At 53.6% G+C, this 16,521-nt stretch overlaps 8 protein-coding genes across 8 annotated transcripts; 3 read left to right on the top strand and 5 right to left on the bottom strand.

Moving 5' to 3' along the window:
* Positions 1–115: 115 nt before the first annotated feature.
* Positions 116–1,889, bottom strand: BO95DRAFT_438247 (acyl-CoA dehydrogenase family protein). The gene is made up of 2 exons (XM_025585469.1): positions 1,503–1,889; positions 116–1,438 (listed from the first exon to the last, which is right to left on the bottom strand). The coding sequence occupies exons 1-2, from the start codon at positions 1,807–1,809 to the stop codon at positions 429–431; spliced, it is 1,317 nt and encodes a 438-aa protein (XP_025447509.1). The 5' UTR covers positions 1,810–1,889; the 3' UTR covers positions 116–428.
* A 468-nt stretch (positions 1,890–2,357) lies between these two features.
* BO95DRAFT_438246 (tRNA(Thr) (cytosine(32)-N(3))-methyltransferase) lies at positions 2,358–4,094 on the bottom strand. Its single transcript, XM_025585468.1, has one exon. The coding sequence runs from the start codon at positions 3,970–3,972 to the stop codon at positions 2,830–2,832; it is 1,143 nt and encodes a 380-aa protein (XP_025447508.1). The 5' UTR covers positions 3,973–4,094; the 3' UTR covers positions 2,358–2,829.
* An 846-nt stretch (positions 4,095–4,940) lies between these two features.
* BO95DRAFT_510509 (glycine decarboxylase subunit P) lies at positions 4,941–8,599 on the top strand. The gene is made up of 2 exons (XM_025591355.1): positions 4,941–8,203; positions 8,264–8,599. Exons 1-2 carry the CDS (start codon positions 5,074–5,076, stop codon positions 8,317–8,319), a joined length of 3,186 nt encoding a protein of 1,061 aa, XP_025447507.1. The 5' UTR covers positions 4,941–5,073; the 3' UTR covers positions 8,320–8,599.
* A 310-nt stretch (positions 8,600–8,909) lies between these two features.
* Positions 8,910–10,700, bottom strand: BO95DRAFT_438242 (nucleotide-diphospho-sugar transferase). Its single transcript, XM_025585467.1, has 3 exons — positions 10,096–10,700; positions 9,347–9,987; positions 8,910–9,244 (listed from the first exon to the last, which is right to left on the bottom strand). The coding sequence occupies exons 1-3, from the start codon at positions 10,565–10,567 to the stop codon at positions 9,143–9,145; spliced, it is 1,215 nt and encodes a 404-aa protein (XP_025447506.1). The 5' UTR covers positions 10,568–10,700; the 3' UTR covers positions 8,910–9,142.
* A 334-nt stretch (positions 10,701–11,034) lies between these two features.
* Positions 11,035–11,969, top strand: BO95DRAFT_438241 (thioredoxin family protein). Its single transcript, XM_025585466.1, has 3 exons — positions 11,035–11,243; positions 11,310–11,385; positions 11,480–11,969. The coding sequence occupies exons 1-3, from the start codon at positions 11,201–11,203 to the stop codon at positions 11,769–11,771; spliced, it is 411 nt and encodes a 136-aa protein (XP_025447505.1). The 5' UTR covers positions 11,035–11,200; the 3' UTR covers positions 11,772–11,969.
* Positions 11,970–12,031: 62 nt separating this feature from the next.
* On the bottom strand, positions 12,032–12,871 carry BO95DRAFT_449279 (A4/G1 family peptidase; the record flags this gene model as incomplete). Its single annotated transcript, XM_025587942.1, has 1 exon — positions 12,032–12,871. The coding sequence occupies one exon, from the start codon at positions 12,869–12,871 to the stop codon at positions 12,032–12,034; it is 840 nt and encodes a 279-aa protein (XP_025447504.1).
* A 1,034-nt stretch (positions 12,872–13,905) lies between these two features.
* Positions 13,906–14,277, bottom strand: BO95DRAFT_458884 (uncharacterized protein; the record flags this gene model as incomplete). The annotated part of the gene is made up of 1 exon (XM_025588601.1): positions 13,906–14,277. One exon carries the CDS (start codon positions 14,275–14,277, stop codon positions 13,906–13,908), a length of 372 nt encoding a protein of 123 aa, XP_025447503.1.
* Positions 14,278–14,527: 250 nt separating this feature from the next.
* Positions 14,528–16,450, top strand: BO95DRAFT_438239 (homoserine O-acetyltransferase family protein). Its single transcript, XM_025585465.1, has one exon. The coding sequence runs from the start codon at positions 14,603–14,605 to the stop codon at positions 16,181–16,183; it is 1,581 nt and encodes a 526-aa protein (XP_025447502.1). The 5' UTR covers positions 14,528–14,602; the 3' UTR covers positions 16,184–16,450.
* The last annotated feature ends 71 nt before the right edge of the window (positions 16,451–16,521 follow it).

The following is a 16,521-nucleotide window of genomic DNA, read 5'->3' as shown; positions in this document are numbered from 1 at the left end:
CAAATGGCAGGCAAATTCCCTGGTTCTTCGAACGCCTTTCTCACCGTGCGTTCCTGAGTTTAGTTCCAGATTCCCTGAACACCCCGACAGTTTTTCTACCACTGTCTCCAGAAGTGGAGAGCTCGAATTTTTTTTAATGCGCCATTTTTTGCTTTTTTTCTGTTCCAGTACCAATCAGTGCTGCGATTGGGAGAACGCTTTCTATTCAAACTGCCGGAAACAGGACTATGCCTGCAATGCGCCGCATCCGAGAGCAGCAAACACTGCGCGACAGCAACAAAAAAAAACGACGATCTTCAGGCCAGATCCTGCAACAACAAAATCTAGGCCCTGTCACCGCACAAAGGCCAAAGCCCTTCTCGTGTCGTCAATTTATGATATGTCTGATATGTACTGTAAACAAACTCAATCTGTTTGCCCTCCCCCCCTCAATAACTCCGAGGCAGCTGCAAAACCTTCTCGCTCACGTAGTTCAAGATCATTTCCCGACTGATCGGTGCGATTCGAGGAACTAGACACTCGCGTAGGTAGCGCTCCACGTCGTACTCCATCGCGTAACCCATTCCACCGTGGCTGAGCACCGCCCGCTCACACGCGGTAAAGGCCGCTTCGGCCGCCAGGTACTTCGCACTGTTGCAGGCCACACCCACCGAGTGCGCGGGGATGCTCTCGTCCTGGTGCGATGCATCGTAGAGACGCGCCGCATGGTAGGTGGCCAGCTTGGCCGCCTCGAGCTTCATGTACGCATCCGCCAGCGGGTGCGCGATGCCCTGGTTCTGCCCGATCGGCCGGCCAAAGACGACTCGCTCCTGGGCGTACTGCGCTGCGCGCTCCAGCGCCGCGTAGCCCAATCCCAGGGCCTCGCCGGCCAGCAGACACCGTTCCGCGTTCATGCCGTGCAGGATGATGCGGAACCCGTCATTCTCCTGCCCGATCAGCGTCTTCGCCGGGATGGTATACTGGTCGAAGAACACCTCGTTAGCGTCCACCGCGCGGCCACCCATCTTCTTGATCTTGCGCATGTCCAGACCGGACTGATCGCGGTCCAAGTCGATGCAGAACAGCGACAGGCCCTGGGTCGGCTTGGTCACCTCCTCCAGCGGTGTAGTTCGCGCTAGAAGGATCATCTTCGCGGCCACCTGCGCACAGGTGATCCAGATCTTCTGCCCGGTCACCGAGTAGGCATCACGAGAGGGAATCTTGGTCGCCAGCGTCTTCAGCTTCAGCGTCTCCAGACCCGTGTTCGGCTCCGTCACACCGAAACACGTCCGCCACGTGCCGTTGATGATCTTGGGGATCGTCTCCTCCAGCTGCTCACGCGTACCGAACCGAGCCAGCGGTTGTGTCGCATACACGTTAGCGTGGATGGCCTGGGCGCCGGCCATACCTGCGCCCGATTGAGTAATGGTCTGCATCATCATCGTTGCTTCCGAAATGCCTGTCCAACCCTTTGTTAGTAAATTAAACCCATCAACCAAAGGTAGAAAAGCAACTCTCCATACCGAGTCCAGCACCCCCCAGTTCCTCTGGTAGCGCAATGCCTAGCCATCCGTCCTGAGCGAGGGCGGCGTGGAACTCCTTTGGATCGCGCTCGTTCTGATCACACTCTTGCCAGTAGGTGTTGGGGAATTTGACGCAGACGGCCGATACGGCATCTCGGACGGTCAGTTGGTTCTCCGTAAAGCCAGTCAGTTCCATCAACGGGCGTGTGGCAGTAGTGGAGAAGCCGCAGCGGGCTGGACGTCGGAGGGATCCTCGCAGGTCCCTGCCAAGATAGAGTCTTCGGGCTAACCCATTCATACGAGACATTGCGACTTGAAGTTGAAAATTGACTGTGTATCTTGTTCATTAGCAAGAACAATTTAAGGTGACAGCAAGTGGCATAATTAAAATGACGTGCCTGGTTTAAGTAATTGGAGATCATCCTAACCCGCCATTCAAATACCCGCCACCTGCAAATAGCCTTCTCCCTGCCATATAACCGAGGAGTCGCATTTTCAAGGAGGTTGCACTTTCATCACCAACTTTCTGGGAATGCCTCTCTGTGGTTATTCCCACGGTCGTATAGCGTGTAGCATATGCTATGCAGCATGTCATCATAGAATTAGACAGGTGCATGTCAAAGTACTACTCCTTCAGCGGTCATCATTTTCAAAATATATACTTCAAGTTCCGGCCCCTGCCAAGCTCGGTCCCACCCCGCAACACAAAAGCTGTTTGGCAAGCCGACAAGACAAGGAACTGAAGTCAATCACACTTTAAAAAGTGCAGTGTGACTCAAGACCAAACACTATATACACTAATCAATTCGGTGAGGAAGCTGAAGTCTGATGTAAACTATGGACAATGTATTCGCTGAGCCAATACCAGGTTTGATGTTCTATTCCTCTTTATATAACTAATCTAGATCTAATGGATTGATCGTGTCGGTCGTATCTTCGTACAGTTCTGAACTGGAGAATGGAATACTTTAGTAGAGCATCCACCATGGAAAAAGTCGTGATGCCAATTGAAAGAACGACAAACATTCTCTCACGCGCGGACATGGTGCCATGGAGCCAATGATCTTGGAGTAAGGCGAATCTCATGACCACTGAGAACCGAATACCACACCTGACGCGGTTGATAGAAGCATCTGGAAAGCCCCAGAGGCTGCGAGCCGATATGTATCGACAGTCCGTGACTGACAATACTAGTCTCAGTATGAACCACCAAGCTGCTCATCTAACGGTGAACGCCGATGTGGTGGGCGCGGTATGACTGTATCAAATGGCCACCATCTCGCAAAGGTTGCGGTGTAGTAACACTCTAGTCGATTGCAATGCACAATCAAGACTCGTTCTTCTCACTGTCAGCAGCAGTAGCTTTGACTGTCTTGACAAAGTGCCCCTGAATCCAGGAACGATACATCTTGATCTTGCGCTGACGATTGACGATCAGTCGGTTGTCGACAGCCAACTTCATCACTTCGAAGACGCCTTGCTGTTCGCTAGCGGTTATCTCTTCAGTAGCAGCGGCTTCGTCAGTGGCGGTATTCTCTGCCTCAGCCACAAGTCCCTTGGGCAGTCCCTTCTCCGGTGTCCACTGACCCCACATTTTCTCGAGCTCGTCCCGGTCAAAAAAATACACGCGCGTACCATCGCCCCGAATGTAAAAGTTCTCGCCCATGTACCGGCCCTTCTTGAATCGGACCTGAGCGAGATCACCTCGTCCGTAATCGCGGAAAAGAATCTTTCCACCTGGCTTCAGGACGCGATAGATGTTACGGATAGCCTGTTCCCACTGATTGGGAGCCAAGGCAGAGAAGATGAAGATGAGTACAACGACATCAACCGATCCTTCTGCCACATTAGGAGGCAGCGAATCGTCCCCAGTAGCACTCACATCCCACACGTCCGCTGTGATGTGCTTGGTGTCGTATTTAGGACTGTCACGAATAACCTGGACGGCGGTCTTGGAGAAGTCACAAGCATGGACCATCAACTCCTCATTTTCATTGTTTTCCAGCAGCGGGAAAGCGGTGTTTCCGGCGCCTGCACCGACCTCCAACACGACCTGCTTGCCCGCATTCGCCCGAGTCACTTCGTCGAGAACCGGGAATTCCTGGCGCAGCCATTTGCGGTTCTTGAAGAAGTTGGACGTGTTGTTCTTGTAGAAGAGGTTCCACCACTTGGCCGGGTCAGCGTTGAAGCGGTTGCGGTCGAACTCCGATACTGGAGCGTCGCGCTGCTTGGCATACTGTTCCTCAGCGAATGCCTTGAACTCGTCATCGGGCTCCACGTGATCCCATGCGTTGAACTCGAAAACATCATCTCCTTGCTCCAGGTACCGAGAGCCGAACTGGAAGGGGTCACTGCGCTTCATGTTGTTGGAGGGGTCGTGCGACCGGTGCGGGGGCATCGTCGGGGGCGTGACGGACTGCAGAAGAGTCGCGATGTCGTCGGACGGAGGGGGGATCGGAACGGGAGACATTTTGACAACACGTGGCCCCAGTAAAGAACAGACTTGTGAGAAAAGGCGAGAATGGCAAGGAAATGAACGAGCTGAGGTGTTTGTCGCAACGACCTGTCTGACCGAGGGGGAGAAAATCTTCCTTGAGAAAGGCTCAATCGGGAAGGCAATCCGTGGGGAGTGCAAACCTTGCGACTGATAAGCGACTATCATGTGATTGTACCCCACATGCTAGATGTGTGCCTGATCATGGCCTGAGGCGTACATGGAGACAAGGGGCAGTCTGGGCAGTCTTGCACTATCAGGAACTTGGTCCCGGGGAGACAGAGCATATGCCCTCCAATGCGAGCTTAAACGAGATGATCCCATATTCTACAGTACACCTACAGCCAGCTACTGTTGCCACCACCTTCAGCTTGATGATCATCATGTCTTGAGCTGGGAGCTGCGGGTTGAGGTGGGACTATGAAAATTGGCCACCAACTCTGTATGAGCACATACTAAGTAACTTAGTGATTCGGAGCAATTGCATCATAAGTCGGAGGAAAACATCTCTAGATGAAATCATGCTTTTCTAGCTTTGTATGTGAGTAGTAGTTGAACAGCAATGTTCACGGGGTTGTTTGCCAAAGATATTTCTGAAGTTCCAGCCTTGAAACCTCGAATTGTCACCAAATGGCCCGGATGGAATCAGAAGATGGCGGAGAAGAAGGGGAGAGAGAGAGGGAGAGAGATACGACGCGACTTTCCCGCGGGAAATGAAAGCTTATCGGGGGGAGCTTTGCTTATCGTGGATTGCGGGGAGGAATTGAAGGGCGATATCGGGTGCGAGGCGAGTTTCCCGCCACGGTCCCGAATCGTCCGCGGTATTCAGTGAGGTATTCACTAACTTATCGTTCGCTTGCTTTCTTGAGCGCCCTTGTATTTAATTTTTTTTGGGAACTCAATCTCCCTTTTCTCTTTCTCTTCTTTCTCATCTTCTCATATCCTTCCAATTACTCGTGCCGGCTCATGTGTTGAGTCTTGTCATACTTGAATCATCCTATACTTCCCTCCGTCCCTCCCTTCCTTCTCCTTGTTACATACTTCCATACTCCCTCCACCACTATCACCACCGTAGCTATGGCTGCGTCCTGGTGTGCCCTGCGTGGCTCCCGCCAGCTCGCTCTGCGCACGCGAGTGCGCTCAATTCCTTCGTCAATTGCTGCGCGCAGAGTATCTACACCTATCCTTCGTTCTCTCCACACTACCTCCTCCGAACAGTCCTCTGCACGTCGTCATGTATACACCAGCTCCATTGGCGACCACGGTGATCCTCACCCTCGCGATCTCTTCCAGCCCCTCGATACATTTCCCAGACGCCATATCGGTCCCGCTCCCGATGCGGCCAAGGAGATGCTGGCCACGCTAGATCCTCCAGTAGCTTCGCTCGACGAATTCGTGAAGCAGGTCCTTCCTGCGGACATCCTGTCCAAGAAGGACTTGTCTGTGTCGCCTCCGAGCTCCAACGCCAAATTGTACCGCGACAGTGTGCACGGTGGCTTGGGTGAGACAGATATGCTCAAACTGCTCGACACCTACCGGAAACAGATCGATGTTTCGGGAAAGACATACATTGGTGCTGGCTACTATGGTACTATTGTTCCCCCGGTGATCCTGCGCAACGTCCTCGAGAACCCCGCTTGGTACACCAGCTACACTCCCTACCAGCCCGAGATCAGTCAAGGTCGCTTGGAGTCTCTTCTGAACTTCCAGACTTTGACTGCCGATCTCACTGGCTTGCCCTTCGCCAATGCCTCCGTCCTGGACGAAGCCACGGCTGCAGCGGAGGCAATGACCATGTCTCTGGCTACCATGCCCATGGCCAAGCAGAAGAAGCCCGGAAAATCTTACGTGGTTTCGAACCTTTGCCACCCTCAGACTATTGCTGTGATGCGTTCCCGCGCGGAGGGCTTTGGCATCAACTTGGTTGTTGGAGATATTCTCGCGGACGACTTCAAGCTGGTCAAGGAGCAGGGGGACAACCTGATTGGTGTTCTGGCACAGTATCCTGACACAGAGGGCGGAGTGTATGAGTTCCAGACCCTCAGCGACACCATTCACAGTGCTGGAGGTACCTTCAGTGTGGCCACGGATCTCCTGGCCTTGACTCTGCTGAAGGCGCCTGGCGAGTTTGGTGCTGATATCGCTTTCGGAAATGCCCAAAGGTTCGGTGTTCCCATGGGATTCGGTGGCCCTCATGCCGCCTTCTTCGCTTGTATCGACAAGTATAAGCGCAAGATTCCCGGTCGTGTCGTGGGCGTCTCTAAGGACCGTCTGGGCAACCGTGCTCTGAGATTGGCCCTTCAAACCAGAGAGCAGCACATCCGTCGGGAGAAGGCCACCAGTAACATCTGCACTGCCCAGGCTCTGCTGGCTAACATGTCCGCCATGTATGCTGTCTACCACGGCCCGACTGGCTTGAAGGCTATTGCGCAGCGCATCATGTCTATGACCGCTACATTGCAGGCTCAGCTTGCGGCATTGGGCTACAACGTTCCTGTCAAGTCCAACGCTACTGATGGCGGCGTTCTTTTCGACACCGTCGTTATTGACCTGCCTAGCAGCCAAGAAGCCGACGCTATCATGTCTGCCGCACGTCAGAAGCACTTCTACCTCCGTCGCGTTAACGAGACTAAGGTTGGAATCTCTTTGGACGAGACTGCTGGACGTGAGGAGGTGAGATCTGTGCTCCAGATCTTCGCCGACCATGCCTCCAAGGGTGAGGTCGTTCTGGAAGAGAGACTCGCCGTGGCAACCGTTCCCGCCAGCTTGGAGCGGACGTCGGAATACCTTACGCACCCTGTGTTCAACACCCACCACTCGGAAACCGAAATGCTGCGTTACATTCATCACCTCGAGTCTAAGGATTTGTCTCTGGCTCATTCCATGATCCCCCTGGGCTCTTGCACCATGAAGCTGAACGCTACCACTGAGATGATTCCTGTCTCGTGGCCGGAGTTCTCTCAGATCCACCCCTTTATGCCCGCCGATGTTGCCAAGGGATACACGCAGATGATTGACGATCTGGAGCAGCAACTTGCCGATATCACCGGTATGGCTGAAGTCACTGTGCAGCCGAACTCTGGCGCGCAGGGTGAATTCGCTGGACTGCGTGTGATCAAGAAGTACCAGGAGGCCCACGAGGGGTCGAAGCGCGATATCTGCTTGATTCCCGTCTCTGCTCACGGCACCAACCCGGCCAGTGCGGCCATGGCTGGTATGCGCGTTGTCACTATCAAATGTGACACCAAGACCGGCAACCTCGACCTGGAGGACCTGAAGGTTAAATGCGAGAAGCATCAAGAAAACCTGGCTGCCATTATGATCACTTACCCCAGCACATTTGGTGTCTACGAGCCTGGTATCAAGGAAGCCTGTGAGATTGTGCACAAGTACGGTGGACAGGTCTACATGGATGGTGCCAACATGAATGCCCAGATTGGTCTGTGCTCCCCGGGAGAGATTGGTGCTGACGTGTGCCACCTGAACCTCCACAAGACCTTCTGCATTCCCCATGGCGGTGGTGGTCCCGGTGTCGGTCCCATTGGTGTTGCCGAGCACCTGCGGCCCTTCCTGCCCTCTCACCCGGTCAGCGAATACCTTCAGTCCAAGCGCTCCGAGACTTCATCCCCCCCGATCAGCGCTGCTCCCTGGGGTAGTGCCAGCATCCTGCCCATCACTTTCAACTACATCAACATGATGGGTGCTAAGGGACTCACGCACGCCACCAAGATCACGCTGCTCAACGCCAACTACATCCTTTCCCGTCTCAAGGAGCACTACCCCATCCTGTACACGAACGAGAACGGCCGTTGCGCGCATGAGTTCATCCTCGATGTCCGCAAGTTCAAGGACACTTGTGGCATCGAGGCGATCGATATCGCCAAGCGTCTCCAGGACTACGGCTTCCACGCCCCGACCATGTCCTGGCCCGTGTCCAACACCCTCATGATCGAGCCGACCGAGTCGGAGAGCAAAGCCGAGCTCGACCGGTTCTGCGATGCCCTCATCTCCATCCGCCAGGAGATCGCCGCAGTCGAGAGCGGCTCCCAGCCTCGCGAGGGCAACGTCCTGAAGATGGCGCCGCACACGCAGCGCGACCTCCTCTCCACAGAATGGACCCGACCATACACCCGGGAGACCGCGGCCTACCCTCTGCCGTACCTGGTGGAGAAGAAGTTCTGGCCTTCGGTGACCCGCGTGGATGATGGTAAGCTCATAACGTCCCTTCCCTACCATCGAACAATCATTCTAACTCGCTTTTCTCTAGCCTACGGTGACCAGAACCTATTCTGTACCTGCGGACCCGTGGAGGATTCTGCTTAGATTCGATGTGATACCCATGTTTTAGCTTCTTTCCCTTTTTACCCTCATTTTCGGCACTGGTTACTGCGGTTTACCACTTTCAACATCTGTTATCCCTCCATCGGATGGGATACATTGATCATCGTGACGGTGTGGAAATAAACAGCCATGATGCGATTTCAACATAACGATAGACGATATCTCCGGGCTGGGCGTTATAGATTTAGAGCGTTTCTCATACCTTGAATGTTCCCTTAGTGCCGGTTCAACTGGCTAGCCACTGTCTCTTGACAGCGCAGGGTGAACTAATTAACAAAATGAAATTATTCATCAAATCTGACCCTTTCCCAGGTGATGTGACTGGGATTGCCATTGGCAAAGTAGAATAAATACATGCGATCCGCATACGTAGAGACAGAAGCTTTTTTGCATAGACTACAGCTTAGTCAATTGACCTATGCAATTGACTGCCGAGTCCGCTCATACCCTTTCCCTTTGATCTCAATTTTATAGCACATTCAAGGTTGTGGATTGACAATGCCTGCATCAGCGACGAAGATCTCACATACATTGCTCAGCATTACAGATACGTCCCCACGCTGCTTTTGGAACGTGCTTGAACCTCATATTGACATGTGACTAGACTACCGAGTCCTTCTCTATATACAATATTCTCAATATGTCCCGATCCATCCTGCGGCTAGTATACACACAAGAAAATGCTTTAGAGTTACATTACAACAATCTATTTCGAAACGAGAAAAATGCCTTGTATCCCACACCGATCTAACAGAAACACCCGATGGCGCCGAAAAAAAAAGCCCGTGAATGGTATACGCGATAATCATGAGAGTGGTGGAGTCGCTTCCTCCTGCGAGGGAGGAGGCTCGGGCACGTCCCGTGGGGGCCAGTTTGGTGCCGGGTAGCTGAGGAGCTTGCATACGTCCTGCGCATGGAAAAGAGGTTATATTAGCGAAAATACATGCTCCAGGCTGGGGGATGTGTTTGCAAGTAAATGTATGCAGGGGATAGCAGGAGAAGAACTCACCCTCCGCCTCCGTCGATAATCATCATACAGCTTCTTCCAAATCTCGCGATCCTTGCACCCGCTCTCCTGGAGCGTCCCGGGCTTGACCTTGCACTTGGGCAGCATATCGGCCAGCAACTCCTGCGGCCACATGATCCACGGCTTGGGGAGCGGCCAGTCGGAGAAGTGCACGAGCTTGGCCTCGCTGAGGACGCGCTCGGGGTCCCACGCCTCCCAGTCGTTGCCCAGGAAGGCGCGGTGATCGTCGGCGCGGAACTCGCCCGTGATCAGCCCGTACTGGCGGTGCGGCAGCACGAGCGCCGAGTCGCCGTACCGCTCGTTCATCAGCTCCATGTCGTACCGGGCGGTCGTCGTGCCGGTCGTGTTGACCTGCCCGTACGTCACCGCCTCGCCGGCCGCCGTCAGCGCGTAGAACTCCTTGAAGGACGGCTCGAGCACGATCAGCAGCGACGAGAGCTGCCGCGTGTCCGGGAGCTGCCAGTAGGCGCGGGGCATGGCCACTTGGGCGGACGGCAGGAAGAATAGCTCGTCCATGTTCTGGAGGAGGGTCGCGTCCGAGTCGATGTGGATGATCCGGTCGAATTCGGTTTCGCCGAAGGCGAGGAACTTGCTGGTGCTCTTGTCCCAGGATTCGCTTGGACCTAAGGGGGGCTTGAGTGTGAGTTATCTGTGTTATTTCGAGCAGCGATTGGAGAATGAAGGAACCGCTGATTTATGCATGCGTGCATCCATGTATGAAGGAAACGTACCAGCTCCGGCCTTGACCATCTGAACATCAATCGGCACCAGCAGCGCGCCGTACTTTTCATACGCCAGCGCCAGCATTTGACTATCCCGATCCCGATCACTCTCGACAATCACATCCCAGTTCTCAGGGTAGAAGAGCACGCGCTGCGCCTTGCTACCTAGGCGATCAAGGGCATCGAATGTCAACAGGGCGTTGCAGAGGTAAGGGCTCGAGGTGGCATATTGGCTGTAAGCGTAGCGGGACCAGTCCACGCGGCTGTAATCGATATGGGTCACTTTGGGTGGCGGAGGCTTCTCCCTGCGAAGAAAGAGAATAAAGAGGACGAAGAAGACAAAGGCGACCCAGGTCCGAAGGTGTCGCAGCTGCCGCTTGATGATGGCCCAGCAGGGTTCGTCGGGGATGTCGAAGAAGTCGGCCTCGGAGGCGTCCGAGCCTCGACGGTAAGGGAGGACTGGCACTTTCTTGATGGCCATGGTGGTTCGAAGACTCTGTCAAAGAGGTTAAGGTAGATCAGATAGCATTGCGTCTCCCATAAGAATTGACATTCAAAACAAGATGACCTAAGTTGGTGAACATCCTGCTTCAGGGGATTGCGTGGAAAGTGACTGGTGGCTATGCATGTATGGGGGGGGAGGGGAGGCGGACATGTGATGGCTGAGTCATTTTATGCGGGCATAACTAATTATAACTAATTAGCCGACTAATGTCAAATCGGGCGAAAGTGTCCTTGACCGCCGGGGCTGATATCTTTCTGCCATACAGAAGTCCACCGCCTGCCATAAGAGACCGGAGCTTGCTCGGTCATTGCTCAAGACAGTCGCACACCTTCCATGATTCCTCCTGTAAGTGTATGTTTTCTTATTGTCTTCTCTGGATCCTTAGCTCAAGAGCATAAGTCTATCTTTAATAGATGAATGATCGCGTTTTAACATCTAATCAGGTAACAACGTACCTCCTGCACCACCGCGGAGAACTACTACGGTTCCCTTGATAGCCGAGGCGGCATTGTCTGGATCACGTCTTATCCTCCCCGAGTCCTCTCACCGCGCGCCATCGATATCCGTCCGTACCTTACTCTCTCTTTTTCCCTCTTTCCTCACCCGACCATGGACTTCACGCGTATCATTATCCTACTCACCTTCTGGTTCCGTATGTACAAACTTCACCCCTCCTCGCTCAGTTCTCCAACCTGCTAACCCACACTGCCTGCTCTAGTTTTCCGTCTCATCAAAAGCCGCTTCTTCCCCGATAAACCCATCATGGCTCACGGCAAAGTCATCGAGGTTGACAAGTATGCGCTTCCCCTCTCTCGCCATTCGAACCCTCGCGAATGTCCCAGATGCGATCTTGCGAATACTAACTCGATTTCCTTCTACCCAAAATAGCCCGGTCATCTTCAAGGCCCTGACCTCGTCCGGCCCGGTCGTGGTCGACTTCTTCGCGACCTGGTGCGGTCCCTGCAAGGCCGTTGCCCCTCAGATCGGCAAGCTGAGCGAGACCTACACCAACGTCCGGTTCATCCAGGTCGATGTAGACAAGGTGCGCTCCGTGGCGCAGGAGCTGCAGGTCCGCGCCATGCCGACTTTCGTTCTGTACAAGGATGGCAAGCTGCTAGACAAGCGCGTCGTGGGTGGCAATGTGCGGGAGTTGGAGGAGGCTATCAAGAGCATTGCTTAGATGTTCGTGGTGTTAGGGTTCTTCGGAGCCGCAGTGAGGTGCAGAGCAAGTATATATATACTCGCATCAAGCCCTTATGTTGGTTACTATGATTTATCATTATCCCGGGCATTGCAGAGGACACCTCGTCGAGCGACTTTCCAAACAAACCTGAACTTTCATAAATAAGCAATAGCTATGCTCAATACATCCAACCAGGATCATCAGATAAAAACGCCACGTGAAACAGAACTGGCTAGCATGCAGCAGCCTCTAGGGAATCATCCTATGTAGGTAACGCTGAACTTCGTGTCGCTCTGTACATCCACCTCCGTCATCACTTGATCATTCTGCTTCAGCTCAATGACCGTCCCATCCTGGACACCCACGGTCTGGCCCCCGCCCTGGGCCTGCGCGCCGGTGAACGTGACCGTGCCGAAGTCTGTGAGCGCAACCTGTTCATCGCCCGCCTGGAAATCCTCGACGATCCAGTCAGCATTCTGGCCCGCCAGGGTGGCCGTCGCTTCAGGGGCGGAAATCGTCTGCGTCGCCTTCTGGCCGGTGGACTTGTTCTCGATGATGGCCACCCCCTGGCTGGGCGAGAGGGCCTGGACCTTGGCCACGATGGTATCCCCAGGGCTCACGGAGAGATCGAAGTCGTACGCGTAGTCTGGGTACCATTCGTACCAGGCATCGCCGGAGACCTTGCCGTTCTGGACGTAGAAATCCACCCCAGTCTGGAGGATGGCGGCGTTGTACGTGTCGCCGTCGATGCCGACCCAGGCGGAGCCGGCCTGCGTGCCGCGGCTGCTGGCTGCAGCGGTGGGCTTGGGGACCTGAAAGGTCGCGCTGACGGCTGTGTACGGACCTGAGCTGGGCGGTTCCTCTCGCACAATGCCGGCCCAATTGCTGCTGTATGTGACGTGAGATGTGTTCGGGGACGAAGCCACTTCCTCGCGGTGGTTGCTCTTGGGGTCTGATTCTGAAGGGTGTGGCTGTAGGGGACGCGAACCACGAGCCATGGACCGGGCTTGCATGCGCTCTGCTAGCCCACTGCGGGGAGCTGCTAGGACGCTACTAGCCAGGCAGGTGGTGGCTAGAATGGGGGCTAAGAGCTTCATGATGGGTTGGCTAGTTTGTTGTAGTGGTGAGGAGGTGTTGGCTAGAGGCTGGATCCGAAGTAGAAGCTAGACGTCTTTCTGGCCAGAGACGACGTCCAGTGATCTTATATTGTGCTTGGGGACTTGTCATGGTCGCATGCGGATAGCCCCAATCACTCTATGTCTGGATTAGGAAATCATAGACCCCGCGATCTAATCATATGGATCGAATCCATGGTCGTGTGTATGTCATCCCCAAGGGGAAAAGTCAAATTAATGCCAGGTACAAGGCTGTAAGGACGATAATGGTCATGCCCCCGGACCACGAGGTTCAGTACCTCGAAACGGCTGTATCCTATCCCATAAAGGGTCGACAGAGGAACCGTGACCTAAGCTTTGGTGATGATCGATTCTGAGAGCATGTGGTTTCATGTCGATGATAAGCTTTGTTCAAACAAGATTCAGACCGACAATGATGTCAGAAAGTGAAGAGCATAGCTTGTAGTGTCGAACATCTAAGAGTTGGAATATTCCCAGCATCGAAGCCCGTATGCGTCTTAGTCCTGAGTTGAATATCGAGTACAAGAGTTCGAGGCCCGTCGCTCCATCTTGAAGCCTCTCAGAAAGTAGCCTAATCAACCTATCAGCACATTTCCATGGTCCAAGCCGAAGACAGTAGGTAACGAGTGCAGTATTCCCAATCGGGCACATACCTCACATGCCAAGAGACGCAACCAACATTCCAGCCCTAGCGTGTCCGCTCCGCAGCTGCAAGCGACATTTCGAATGACCTGGTCACCTTTCAGCGCCGATTAAAGACCGCAGGGTCCAGCCTTCAATAATTCAGTAGTCCTATTCACGGCGAGTGCGTCATACGTCATACGCGCCCTGTTGCCGGCACCAACTCAGTGCCCACAGTGAATGGCCTTACGACAAGTCCTGGTTGACATAGGGAGAATGTTGATTAAGGTTATAGGGACAATGCTCGGAAGATGAAAGTTTCTAGAGCATTGTGTTTGCAGACAGCCATGTCATTCAAGTGTAAGCTTAAGCAGTCAATTGGCCGGCAAGATGATCAGGCCGGTATGCCCCAAGCGATCGATGGTGTGACGGAAGTCGTGTAAAACACGCAAGTGAGAAGCTGCTGCTTCCCCGATCATGCGTAGCACTGAATGCAGCCTAAGGAGGTGACTGATAAACCGCTTGTTGTTGATCAAAGCGGTGGTGTGGGCTTCGACAAAATAGTATGGATGATCACCCGCGGGGACTTTCGCCGGACGTGCAGGGGTCGTATGCAGCGACAGGTCGGAGTCTAGACTGGGAGCTTGAGGCTGTGGGGTCAAAAGCTGCTCCAGACCCGGCGACAGGTGGCTCAGTTGCGAACCGAACCATGCGGGCTGATGGTGCAGAGATGAGTGAAAACTCATACCTGAGGCATCGCAGGTGCGGAGTGACCTTTAATTATCCCCGGTAAAGTTACTTAGGTATCCTTATCGCAAAACCGTTATCGGCTCTTGTAGGATTATATGATGCGCTCGAGCTTGGTCTGTGAACCAATCGGAAGCACAGTAAATGACGCCATGGGTGCATGGCTGACAATTACAGCCTGAGGCCGCCACGTCCGCATGTGACATATGTTAAAACACCCGGCCGAGTCACCGATCGATCATCCCGCGACATTCGCATCGCTATCATTTTTTACGTCCCTGTGGTATAGAGGCTCGTCTTTGGGTCATATTGAACCCATCAGGAATGGCGTCCTCAGTTCCTTTAGTGTCAAGGGTCGTACGATCATTGACTCAGCGCAACAGCCTCCCAACAGTGACTACCACACGTCCAGTTGTTCGAATCAGCCCACTACTTCACTCTCGGGCTTTACATCAAGCTCCTCAGCGCAAGTCACAACCGGCTACTGCGCAATCCGATTTACGAGACTCGTCCAATCCTGCTCTCTCCTTTCCATGCCTCGATGCCCAGGACGCCAAATCTGCCCAGCTATCCGCGCGGTCGCTTGAATCCGGGCCCGAACCTTCATACACCACTGGCCACCATGAGCAATTTCACTGCGAAGATCCGATTCTTCTCGACTGGGGTGGTGTGCTCCGCGAATTTGACATCGCGTACGAAACATGGGGTCAATTAAACGCCGACAAGAGCAATGCCATTCTGTTACACACCGGCCTTTCAGCATCGAGTCACGCACACAGCACCGAAGCTAACCCGAAGCCGGGCTGGTGGGAAAAGTTCATCGGTCCCGGTAGGCCTCTCGACACGAACAAACACTTCATTATCTGCACAAATGTTATCGGAGGATGTTACGGAAGTACTGGACCCTCAACAATTGATCCTTCCGACGGCAAGAGATATGCCACTCGATTCCCCATCCTCACGATTGAGGATATGGTACGGGCACAGTTCCGCCTTCTGGATTCACTAGGCATTCAAAAGTTGTATGCGTCTGTTGGATCCAGTATGGGCGGAATGCAGAGTCTTGCTGCCGGTGTCCTTTTTCCGGAGCGCATTGGCAAAGTTGTCAGCATTAGCGGATGCGCACGGAGCCACCCCTACAGCATTGCCATGAGGCACACACAACGTCAAGTGCTGATGATGGATCCGAAATGGGCCCGAGGCTTCTACTATGATTCCGTCCCCCCTCATTCGGGAATGAAGCTCGCTCGGGAGATTGCCACAGTGACATACCGCAGTGGTCCCGAATGGGAGATGCGGTTCGGACGCAAGCGCGCAGATCCCAGCAAGCAGCCTGCTCTCTGTCCGGATTTCTTAATTGAGACGTACCTTGACCATGCCGGAGAGAAATTCTGTTTGGAGTATGATCCGAACAGTCTGCTTTATGTGTCGAAAGCCATGGACTTGTTTGACTTAGGCTATGCCCATCAATCAGAGACCCAGCAGCGGAGAGCCGCCAACGAAATTAAGATCGCTGAGGGCGGTAGCGATGCTCAAGAAAACAATATCACCTGCAGCTTGACTCTTCCCGCCAAGCCGTATGAAGAGCAACCATCTCAAACTGCGTCAACGCCTTCTATGGACCAAGCTGTCACCGATGGTGGAAAGGGGCCGGATACGCCCCCACAAGATTTGGTCCGTGGACTTGCGCCGCTGAAGAATCACCCAGTCTTAGTGATTGGCGTCGCCAGTGATATCCTCTTTCCGGCCTGGCAACAACGCGAAATCGCAGAGACGCTTCGCGCAACAGGAAACCAAACTGTTGAGCATATTGAGCTGGGAGAGGATGTGTCACATTTCGGGCATGATACCTTCCTGCTTGATCTGAAGAATATTGGAGGTGCCGTGGAAAAGTTTTTGCAGTAGAAGCGGAAGCAAAGCGGAAGTGGTGCGATTTACCATCCATGTACATTTATTTGCATTTGAGGTCATCATCCCATTACACATTCAGATGATTTGACTTGAATCAGCGTCAACAAGAGACTGAAAGGATTCTCGGCTGACTAGGGACCAGTACATAGAACGAGTGACCAGCAGAAGAGCATACATAATGGCGACCCACCTCCTTGAGCTTAATAACTAGTTATAGGATAGATCAAGTCATATTGCCTGATTTGGATTATTTGATCAACACGTGACTTCGTGAAACTGGACCCGTGGCTGCCAGGCGGTGAAACGCGTTGATTTTGCGCCCCGCGAACCAA

The sequence above is a fragment of the Aspergillus brunneoviolaceus genome (genome assembly GCF_003184695.1).
Source record: "Aspergillus brunneoviolaceus CBS 621.78 unplaced genomic scaffold BO95scaffold_3, whole genome shotgun sequence".
Classification (NCBI taxonomy): domain Eukaryota; kingdom Fungi; phylum Ascomycota; class Eurotiomycetes; order Eurotiales; family Aspergillaceae; genus Aspergillus; species Aspergillus brunneoviolaceus.
The sequence above is the reverse complement of the archived record's forward strand: the minus strand, read 5'-3'. Positions and strand labels throughout refer to the sequence as shown.

What these genes read in the sequence shown, in the direction of transcription:
- BO95DRAFT_438247 (XM_025585469.1), bottom strand. Translation starts at nt 1,809, where the DNA reads ATGTCTCGTATGAATGGGTTAGCCCGAAGACTCTATCTTGGCAGGGAC. An exon ending in ACTGGGGGGTGCTGGACTCG is followed by an intron (nt 1,439 to 1,502) that starts GTATGGAGAGTT and finishes AGGGTTGGACAG; the next exon opens with GCATTTCGGAAGCAACGATG.
- BO95DRAFT_438246 (XM_025585468.1), bottom strand. Translation starts at nt 3,972, where the DNA reads ATGTCTCCCGTTCCGATCCCCCCTCCGTCCGACGACATCGCGACTCTT.
- BO95DRAFT_510509 (XM_025591355.1), top strand. Translation starts at nt 5,074, where the DNA reads ATGGCTGCGTCCTGGTGTGCCCTGCGTGGCTCCCGCCAGCTCGCTCTG. An exon ending in GGTGACCCGCGTGGATGATG is followed by an intron (nt 8,204 to 8,263) that starts GTAAGCTCATAA and finishes GCTTTTCTCTAG; the next exon opens with CCTACGGTGACCAGAACCTA.
- BO95DRAFT_438242 (XM_025585467.1), bottom strand. Translation starts at nt 10,567, where the DNA reads ATGGCCATCAAGAAAGTGCCAGTCCTCCCTTACCGTCGAGGCTCGGAC. An exon ending in GATGGTCAAGGCCGGAGCTG is followed by an intron (nt 9,988 to 10,095) that starts GTACGTTTCCTT and finishes AGCCCCCCTTAG; the next exon opens with GTCCAAGCGAATCCTGGGAC. An exon ending in ATTATCGACGGAGGCGGAGG is followed by an intron (nt 9,245 to 9,346) that starts GTGAGTTCTTCT and finishes TTCCATGCGCAG; the next exon opens with GACGTATGCAAGCTCCTCAG.
- BO95DRAFT_438241 (XM_025585466.1), top strand. Translation starts at nt 11,201, where the DNA reads ATGGACTTCACGCGTATCATTATCCTACTCACCTTCTGGTTCC. An exon ending in CCTACTCACCTTCTGGTTCC is followed by an intron (nt 11,244 to 11,309) that starts GTATGTACAAAC and finishes TGCCTGCTCTAG; the next exon opens with TTTTCCGTCTCATCAAAAGC. An exon ending in AAAGTCATCGAGGTTGACAA is followed by an intron (nt 11,386 to 11,479) that starts GTATGCGCTTCC and finishes TACCCAAAATAG; the next exon opens with CCCGGTCATCTTCAAGGCCC.
- BO95DRAFT_438239 (XM_025585465.1), top strand. Translation starts at nt 14,603, where the DNA reads ATGGCGTCCTCAGTTCCTTTAGTGTCAAGGGTCGTACGATCATTGACT.